General features: G+C 34.8%; 1 protein-coding gene and 1 pseudogene across 10 annotated transcripts in view; both read left to right on the forward strand.

Moving 5' to 3' along the window:
- Positions 1 to 7,024, forward strand: part of EPS15 (epidermal growth factor receptor pathway substrate 15) — a 139,923-nt gene extending 132,899 nt beyond the window's left edge. For 7 of the 10 annotated variants that reach the window (XM_025991853.2, XM_025991852.2, XM_025991854.2 and 4 more), the window contains 2 exons: positions 2,306 to 2,499; positions 4,533 to 7,024. In XM_025991853.2, the coding sequence (XP_025847638.1) occupies positions 2,306 to 2,499; positions 4,533 to 4,679 (341 nt within the window). In that variant the 3' untranslated portion in view covers positions 4,680 to 7,024. The remainder of the gene's footprint in view (positions 1 to 2,305; positions 2,500 to 4,532) is intronic. The other 3 variants (XM_025991855.2, XM_072724006.1, XM_072724010.1) reach the window with 1 other exon arrangement.
- LOC112914954 (10 kDa heat shock protein, mitochondrial pseudogene) lies at positions 5,543 to 8,151 on the forward strand (annotated as a pseudogene).
- Positions 8,152 to 10,721: the final 2,570 nt, after the last annotated feature.

Raw genomic sequence — 10,721 nt, forward strand, 5'->3', positions numbered from 1 at the left:
GGTAACGATTCCTTGGTAATTCCTTTTAAGCCACAGTAGTTACAGATTTTTATGCTTGCCTTTCACAATAACCTGCATATGGTATTTCTTGGGCTGATGATTTTTGTCTTTTTTGACTTAAAGTGTACAGTTTTTAATATTCAATTATGTGTTGAAAAATCAGGTAAACAAGTTAAGTGATTTCTATCTTTTAAGGAAAAGTAGCCTATATCTTATATTGCTAGAGGCTAAGGTTGTCAAATATATTAAAAAACAAGTGAGTCAACAAGCAATCCAACTAAAATGTGGGCAGAAGATGTGAACAGACATTTTTCAGAAAAAGCATACAGATGGCCAACAGACACATGAAAAGATGGTCAGCATTACATATCAGGGAACTGCAAATCCCAAACTACAATGAGATATCACCTCACAACTCTCAGAATAGTTAAAACTAAAAACTCAAGAAATAACAAGTATTGGTGAGTTTGTGAGGAAAAAGGAACCCTCGTGCACTTGTGGGAATGCAAACTGGTGTGGCCAGTCTGGAAAACAGAATGGAGTTTCCTCAGAAAGTTAAAAAGAGAACTGTTCTAGGATCCAGCAATTTCACTATTGGATATTTACCCAAAGAATACAAAAATACTAAGGGATACATACACCCAGTGTTTATGGCAGCATTATTTATAATAGCCAAATTATGGAAGCAACCGTAGTAAGTGTCCATCAATAGAAGAACAAAGAAAGATAAATGGTGGGTGTATATACATATATATATATATATATATATATATGGAATATATATATTCCACACCATGGAATATAAATAAAAAGAGTGAGATCTTGCCATTTACAATAACATGGATAGATCTAGAGAGTATAATGCTAAGTGAAGTAAGTCAGAGAAAGATGAATACCATATGATTTCACTCATATGTGGAATTTAAGAAACAAAACAAATGGATAAAGGGGAAAAAAATAGACAAACTGACCATAGAAAACAGAATGGTGGTTACCAGAAGGGACGTGGATGGGGAGATGGATGAAATAGGTGAAGAGTATTAAGAGTACACTTATGATAAGTAATGTACAGAATTGTTGAATCACTATATTGCACCTCAGGAACTAATATAACACTGTATGTTAACTGTACTGGAATTAAGTTTTTTTAAAAAACAAAAAAGTGAGTCAATTTGCTCATTTAACTTTTATACCTGTAGGATGGCAATAGCAAAGTTATTTTTTAAATCCTAAGTAAAATAGTACACTATTAAATAGATCTAAGGATCTTCAGCAAAGTAAGCATGTATCACTATCGAAGTATCAAGGCAAAAAGGATGGTTTGTTGGAGAGAGCAGTGGACTGGGAGCTTAAAGATCTGGGTGCTAATTCTGGATGTCCTCAGACTAGCTCTGTGATCGTCAGTGTGTAATTTCGTATGTCTGAGCCTCAGCTGTCTGAGCTGTTAGATGGTGGCAGTAACTCTAATTTGCCTACCTTCCCAGGAATGTTGGAAGGATCTAGTAAGATATGAGATATGAACATCTTTTGTAAGATGTTATACTCATGGAAAGACTCTGTTATGATTGCTATTACCAGTTTAACACATTTTAGGAGAAGTACATATTTGAAAATATTTTAACACCTGTAATTATAATTTTCCTTCAAGTAAGTTTAAGACTTTAAAATTGGAGAACTTGTTTCAAAATGAGTTCAGCAACAGTACTGTTGTTTGGTCAAAGATTTAGGCCCCGAGCTTCAAAACATTCTCTGTTCTTCAATTTGAAATATTGTAGATGGCAAAAAAGTAAGTGAGGTTTTCCAAGATAAGTTTTCATTGTGTTCCCAGGTGTCACATGTAGATCTAGAGAAAAATCAGAAGAATATGGTCATTTTTCAAAGGTCATTTGTTCCTATTGCCTCTAGTAGTTAGTTGTTATCAGGCTGATGTTACAACAGCAGAGGCCATTTCTGTCTTTTTGTCATCCTCATCCTGTTTCATCCTTTCTTCTCTCTCTCTCCTTGAGAACATGCTGCTTTGGGGAAGACAAGGTTTACACTCTGGGTATAAATATGATTCCTGGCCCGTTCCATTCCCTTTTGCTATTTTTTCATTTAGCTACATAGAGCTGCAGTGTATTTGAGAGATTATGTGAAAAATTTGAGGACAGACCATTTGTGTAGTCATTTAAGACCATACTTTAAGAACGTACTTTAGGCCCTTACCTCCATTCCCCCACTCCCAGTTCTTTAATTCTTTGCGTGTTCATGGTCTTGTGTGTTTGTTTGCCATATTTGCTTGTTAATTGTAATGATTTTGATCCAGGGAAAAGACCCATCAACAAATTGGATTCTTCTGATCCTTTTAAACTGAATGATCCATTTCAGCCTTTCCCAGACAATGATAGCCCCAAAGAAAAAGATCCTGATATGTTTTGCGATTCATTCACTTCTACTACTACTACTACCACCACTACCAATAAAGAGGCTGACCCAAGCAATTTTGCTAACTTCAGTGCTGTAAGTACTGTGAATGGGCTGTTTGGGGGAAAAAATCTTTCCATTTACAGTTTAAAGAGTTTTCAGTGATTACTTTGGAGTCTGCCAAATTTGCATCATTTTAACTAAATTTACCAACATACTAAAAATGATCTATATTCCTCCCCAACCAGAATTTCTGTTTGATTCTGTTTTGAGGGTTCTAACATTGTTCCATTGCACAAAGGGTTTTAGTAGTCTTAGTCTTTGTTGATGTATACCACTTGTTTTGCAAACCCTCCCTTTAGTCTTAGTAAACAATATAAATAAAATCTTGACAGTTACTGTTTTGCAAATTGTTATGGATAATGGACCATTAGAGAATCATTTGCTGTCTGCCCACTGGATGAATAATGGCAATAATGAGCTTGTGTATTTGTAACTGTGTATGTGTGTTTGTGTATAAAGTTTTGACGATTTCTAGAGACCTGCCAGCAACTATTATTATATGAGAGGATAAAGCCAGGGATTCTTTGAAAAGCGAAACTCTGGTTTTTATATAGTAGTGTTTTTAAAATATAAATGTCGATTTTATGAAATAAATACAGTTGTCAAGAGCTAAACAGTCTTTATTTGGACAGTTCTAATTCATTAACCTTCCGTATTTACTCTGCATTCTTCCAGAGGCACACCAGTAGAAACAATGGAAAGGTGCTGTGATAACACATAGATAGGGCCAAAAGATCACAGAAATGGGGCAACCAACTATGGAGGTGTCGCTCTGGAGAGACATAAAGCAGTGATATATATAGTCCATCGTTCAGATAAAAATGAGGCTGGCTTGCTTTATTTGTTTGTTTGTTTGTTTATTTTTCCAACTTTTGAGTCCATACTGTAAGTTCCATTGGCAGCTTCTGAATGTGACAGAGTAGAATAGGAATCAATATTTTGAATACTGGAAAATGGAATGTCAGAATTATACTGACTTAGCTTTTGGTAGAGTTTGAGTTGTTTCAAGCAAAGAATCCAGAATTGCTCTCTGTAGGAGATTATAATCCTCTATATTTAATATAAAGTAACGGTCTGTCTCTGGTACTTAATATGTTAAATACAATTTCAGCAAGTCAGAATCTTTTTGGAATAAGTCTTGAACAATAGCAGAAGCATTTTGTTTATTTCATACGTAAAAGTTTCAATATAGTATAATATAAAGCAACTCATAATAAAAATGCCTGCCTCCCTTTTTTCATTATGAAAGTTTTGTTAAGTGTTGTAAGTTTTAAAGTCCATCTAATTACTGGGGGGAAAACTACTATTTTCAAAAGCCTGACAGTTTCTTTCCTTTCATCCTGTTATGGTATTCCTCCATATGACAGGTCTTCAAACCAAGTAAAATTGATTAATTTAGTATCTGCCAATGTTACTGTTTTAGGGAGATAAAAATATTTCCCTGACCTAATGTTAAGATTTAAGGTTTTGTTAATGTTAAGCATATGGTTTTATTTAGACCAAGCCAAAAAGTTCTCAGTGCCTGCAAAAATCTTTATAATGCACTAAAAAAATAATTTGGTTCACATCTTGTTTTTTATACCCAGTACTTCTCGTTTTATGTATAACAAAATCAGCACATTCTTTGCTCCTTAGTTTTTCTGTACCTGAGAGCAAGGATAAGATAGGAAATCACCCGTGGAATTAAGTTGAAATGATTGATCATGTGAGGATGCTTCCTGAAGTTGAAGTAATGTTTTGCATTAGAATAAAAGGCTAGCACTCCTGTTTGTAAATATCCTAGTTCACCTTAAGCATTTCTACTTTTTAAAAGTGGTTCAATATTTATGTATAGACTTTCTATCAGTAGACTACAATAATTTTAAAAATTAAACTCCATTTAATAACTGGTAAAACTAAATGTGTTTTCAGGGGGAAAAAAATTTAACAGGTAACAAGACTATTCCCAGCGTTCTTTAGTGAAACAAGTAGTGACTGTCCTTTGTAACAACTGTTCTACTTATTTGCTTTTTCATTTGTTTTACTCTTTAACTTACTTCTTTGTTCATCCATCTTTTAAATGGCAGTATCCCTCTGAAGAAGATATGATTGAATGGGCCAAGAGGGAAAGTGAGAGAGAGGAAGAGCAGAGGCTTGCCCGACTAAATCAGCAAGAGCAGGAAGATTTAGAACTGGCTATTGCACTTAGCAAATCTGAGATCTCAGAAGCATGAAGAATTCTCCTGTCCTTTGTCAACCATACAATATTCTTCTTCCTGAATACTGAAGCTCTTTACAGTGTGTATCAAAACTACCTATGAGCATGGGAATATAAAAGGTTTGAGATTCCTGTAAATGTGACAAAAGTTTGTTTTTGTTTTTTTGTTTTTGTTTCTTACACCATTTCAGATTTGTCTTCCCCCACCCCTCCACCCGTAAAAGCAGTAACCCAGTCAGACAACTTCATCCAGGCTCCTGTTCTGATGTGCATTTACTGTGAGCTTTTGCCTGCCTGTGCTACTTTTACTTGTAAAGCTAGAGTACCCAAGCTTCTGCCTTCTGGAATATAGAGAAATAGTCTCATCCCTGTGCTACCCCTTGTTCTGTAGTTACTCTGATGATAGCCAGTGGGTTTCTTAAAGTTTGCAAGTATTCTTCTCTGATTTGAATGGTTGGGGGAGGGGAAGGGAAAGAACGTCCTATTTCTTTTATGATACTGCAAATTGGCTAGTTTAAAATGTATGTTTATATTTCCTTATAATTAAAATACTGTTCAATTTGTTTTTTATAGACAAGGAAAAATACTTTGCATAAACTGACTCCACTATTGAAAAAGGGATGCGTTAAGGTTGAACCATGATAGCTTCAGACTCAATCTTTTCCTAAATAAAAATGTTAAAGCCTCATATGTGAAATATATTTTTTAAAAATTTTCTCTGGATTTGAAGAATTTTAGATGAACAGATACCTCTCCATAAGTTTAAGTGCTAGACAGTGGAGAAAATATATCACCTAACATATATCCATCAGTATAAGGTAAGCAAAAGTCTTAACATGGCAGCCGTTCTACTATTGCTATGTCTATCCCCTTTAGTTCATGGTAGGTTTATTTTTGTACTTTGCAGAAGAAACTTTAGCAAGTGAGAACTGGAAGGTACTCTAAACTTTTGTATATATTTTTTTGTTTTCTTTAATGAAGGCTCACTTACTTGAAATGTAAAAACTTTCACCGAATACAAATAAGCAAAGTGACATGTATTACATATTATTGATTTTTGTCCATCTTTATGATATAAAACAGTTTATCCCCTTCCTGATTTTTATCTATAAAATTGGCAGGCTAATAAAAAAAAATCTTGTTTTTTTTTAATTTGGAAAAGAAGAGACCTATCAGATTGTCAAAGCTCTTCATGTATTAAAAGCCTATCTTCTGTAAAACTGACCTAGCAGACAAGCTGAATTTGAAGTAGACTGTGATATAGGCTGTAAGTTGTGGAATAACCTTAGTTTTCTTTTAAGATCAGTTACTGACTTAGATAATGTATTATTGAATACCAAGATAAAGAAAAATGCACCTACAAACTAATTAAAAGTCTCTGTGGTCACCAAGTCAAGATGGTATTGATCTGTGTTAATCAAAGTAACTTACTGCCTAGCCTATGAATAAATTCCAAAATATCGAATTCATTTCATCTTGAAATGGTGCTTTTTTTCTCTCCACACACGATTGGACTGCTGCAGTTTAAAGCAAACTCACAACACGTTCCTGCATAACTAACTTTTTTCTATTTTTATAAATTGAAACATTTCAGCATAAAAGTCATACATGTGAAGCAAGGGCTGAATCATAATCATAAGGCTTTAATTTTGATAAACTAATCCAGTGGCCTAAGGATATACTGCTGAAGTTGATCGAGAAGGTAGTGTTGGGAGCTGTGATAGGTAGTAGTGGTGTCGGGTTTTGTTTCCTTCCCCTTACACTTCAGGATAAAGGTAAGTTGACTTGAATAACTTCTTTTGCACTGGGAAAATGAATAGATGTTTGAAATGCTTTTAAAATATTTTTTTTAATTAAAAAAAACCACTCTGGAAAATATTAAATATCTGTAACTTATAAACAACAACCTTCAATGTAATAAGTGTACCCTAATCTTATGTATGTTTAACTGGATTACACAGATTCTTATCTTTTGTTAAAATATGTATACTCAGTGGACCAATATAATATTAAAGTATGTATATATTATATAAATCTTTCTCTCTCACTCTCTCTCTTGCTCGCTCTCTCACTCTTTCTCCACGCTCACTTATGTAGGATGAATGTTTCAGAGTCATCTGTGATTACATTTTACGTCATTGACTCTGGCTGCAGAGCCTGTGATTTATTTAAAAGGACAGACAAGTATTCCCAAGAGCTCAGTGGCAGTACTTACAAAGTTTTAACCATCTTCTACAGACTCGTTCAAGTTTAGTTGGGCTCTCTTTATAGAATTTTCTCTGTTTCAGACTTCTTAACTGTAGCCTGTAATTATAAGAACAATAAACTTTAAATAATAAAGCATACTATCTATACATCCTATTTTAAATGGAGTTTTGCAGTTCTCTGTTATGTGCATGCTGTGTCCAAGGAGGGGTACGTATATAGTCAGCACAGATTAATATGTGTAAAGTGCTTGAGACAGTGCCTGGTGTAGAATAAATAATAAATGTTAACTGTTATTTTTAGTTCTCATGTCCCATTTCTGTGAAAGAAAAATAGAAAATGTATGTGCATAGTGACCACAGTGCCTGAAACATAAATGGTTTGTACATATTTGTTGAGTGAGGATTTGTGACATGGACCCTAGGAGGGCACCACAGTATAAAAAATGCTTTAGTCCTGGGATAGAATCCTAGTCTACCATTTTTGAGAAAGAGGACTTTGAGAAACTTACTTAACTTCCCTAAGCCTTATTGTCGTCATCTTTTTTTTTTTAATTTTTTTTAAAATTTTTTTTATTTATTTATGATAGTCACAGAGAGAGAGAGAGAGGCAGAGACACAGGCAGAGGGAGAAGCAGGCTCCATGCACCGGGAGCCCGACGTGGGATTCGATCCCGGGTCTCCAGGATCGCGCCCTGGGCCAAAGGCAGGCGCCAAACCGCTGCGCCACCCAGGGATCCCTTATTGTCGTCATCTAATGAATATCATGACAGGATCATTCTGAAGGATTTGATTTTGGCAGCTTTTTAATATTACCTATTTTAATTAAAGTCAGCTGTGTATTATTAATAGTGAAAATAGCTATTGGTTTCCTTGTGGCAGCGCGAGAGCAGAGTATGGCAGGACAGGCCATTAAGAAAGTTTCTTTCCTTCTTTGACCAAGTTCTAGTTGAAAGGAGTGCAGCCAAAACTGTAACCACAAGGACGTATCATGCTTCCAGAAAAATCTCAAGGAAAAGTATTGCAAGTAACAGTAGTAGCTGTTGGATCAGGCTCTAAAGGAAAAGTGGAGAGATTCAACCAGTTAGTATGAAAGTTGGAGATAAAGTTCTTCTCCCAGAATATGGAGGCACCAGAGCAATTCTGCATGACAAGGATTATCTCTTTAGTGATGATGACATTCTCGGAAAGTATGTAGACTAAATTGTATGTATGTATGTATGTATTGAACTGATTTTCATGTGAAGAAAGCTGCCCATTTCACTGAAATTCTGAAATCTTTCACCTGGAAATGGAAATAATTTCCATTTCTCTTTTATAATAAACTAATGAGGTCTCAAAAAAAAAAGAAAAAAAGCTACTCGTTATTGAATACATGTGTGAGGCACTAAACGAAGCACTTTATGTGTGTTTTCTTGTTTAATCTTTACAACAACCCCGAGTAATACTATTATTAGCCTCTATTTTGAAATGGGTAAACTAAAGCTCAAAAAAATTAAAATAATGTTCTTCAGATCATATGGCTAATAAGTAGATTTGCCAGGAATTGAACTCTGGTCTCTCTGTTTCTAAAACATGATACTCTTTCCAGTTTACCATGCTTTGTCTCATCTCGTGTGAAAAAATTTGCTCCTGGGAAATGTTAGGAATAAGATATGATAAATAATAACAAGTAATGTCAAGCTCCAGGCAGGATCCTTTTGCTTTACATACATTAGTACATTTAATCCTCACAACAGCAGTAACTCTAAAGTATATATATAATAATAATCATCATTGTCTCCACTTTACAGAAGAGGTGCCCTAACTAAGCTGTAGTTCTGTAGCTAGTAAGGGGCGGAGCTGGCCACTTTGAATTCAGGAAGCTGACTCCAGTTTTAACCACTACCTGCTATTTCTGTTAAAGATGAGAAGCCAGAGGAGAAATACCATAAATAGAATAACCCATGTAATCTCTGCTTTTGATTAATGAAACAGACTTCTGCATAGCACATGGCATCTTATAAAACATTTTCTAATTCATTCTCCAATGTAATCTTTACAAAGATTTAGAATAGTTTCTGACACATGAAAACATTCAACCATTGTTAATTATTAGTATTACCATAAGTGATAAGTAAGTACGTAGGGGAGATGGCCAATGTTGCTTTCATTAAATAGAAATTTGAAGGGACACCTGGGTGGCTCAGCGGTTGAGTGTCTGCCTTCGACTCAGGGCATGATCCCGAGGTCCTGGGATTGAGTGCCACATCGGGCTCCCTGTGAGGAGCCTGCTTCTCCCTTTGTGACTCTGCCTCTCTCTGTGCATCTCTCATGAATAAATAAATAAAATCTTTAAAAAATTAAAAAAATTAAAAATTAAAAAATTAAAAAATTAAAATAAATTAAAATAAATTAAAATAAAATTAAATTATTTTTAATTATTATTAATTATTTTTAATAAAATTAATTTTAATTATAAATTATTATTATATTTTATTATTATTTAATTATATTAATTATATTAATATATAATTATATAATTAATATATTATTTAATTATATTAATTATATTAATTTTTATTAATTTATTAATTTTAAATAAAACTAATAAATAAAAATAAATTAAAATAAAATAAAATAATTTTTAATTATTAATTATTTTTAATTATTATTTTTAATAAATTAAAAATGATATTTTTAATTAAAAAATTAAAAATAAAGAAGATCTTTAGTGGTTTATGTATACAATGGAATATTACTCAGCCATTAGAAATGACAAATACAAATACCCACCATTTGCTTCAACGTGGATGGAACTGGAGGGTATTATGCTGAGTGAAATAAGTCAATCGGAGAAGGACAAACATTATATGGTCTCATTCATTTGGGGAATATAAATAATAGTGAAAGGGAATAGAAGGGAAGGGAGAAGAAATGGGTAGGAAATATCAGAAAGGGAGACAGAACATAAAGACTCCTAACTCTGGGAAATGAACTAGGGGTGGTGGAAGGGGAGGAGGGCGGGGGGTGGGGGTGAATGGGTGATGGGCACTGAGGGGGGCACTTGACAGGATGAGCACTGGGTGTTATTCTGTATGTTGGCAAATTGAACAATAAAAAATAAGTTTATTAAAAAAAATTAAAAATACAAAATTGAAAATCACAAAGGTCGCAAAAATGAAAATTTATCAGTGCTGGCAAAGCTCTGGCAAATAAGACAGGCAAAGAGTAGTTTTTGAAGAGTTTGCTGCACAGATGAAGGGACAGGGCATTCTGGGCAGAGGACATGACTATGTATAAAGGGTTAGGACACAGGACAGTGTACTAGCAAGCAGCAAGTATGGAAGTAATTTTCTGTGACTAGAGTTTAGGTCTGTGGGCAAAAGAATGAAGTATTTGTGTTTGTATGTAAGAAAGATCTTAATGGTAGTGATTTAGAGGATTGCTTTAGGGGAAACCAGGCAGGAAGAGCTGGTGAAGGCTGTTGGATTCATTCAGGTGAGATGGTAAGGAGCTAAAAATGTGGCTGTGGCTGAGGTCTGAGAGACGGGACTGATTTAGGACAATTAGAGATTGATGTTCGGTGGAAAGGTGTGGCTCGGTGGAAAGGTGTGGCTCGCAAACTTCAAGTACCAGGATCACCTAGAGAGCTTGTTATTACAGATTGGACCCCATCCCAGAGTTTCTGATTTCAGTAGGTCTAGAGTGGGACCCAAGAATTTGAATTTCTAACAAGTTCCCAGATGATACTAAAGCTGCCGGCTTAGGGGAACTGAACTGAACTGGACTCCTCCCTTGCCGGTGGTGTCTGGTTGCCTCCTGCCTCTTAAGCTCCTCTCTCTCTGCAGACAGGGCTGCCTGGCCCTCTGATG

This window comes from Vulpes vulpes, chromosome 10, assembly GCF_048418805.1.
Source record: "Vulpes vulpes isolate BD-2025 chromosome 10, VulVul3, whole genome shotgun sequence".
Taxonomy (NCBI): Eukaryota; Metazoa; Chordata; class Mammalia; order Carnivora; family Canidae; genus Vulpes; species Vulpes vulpes.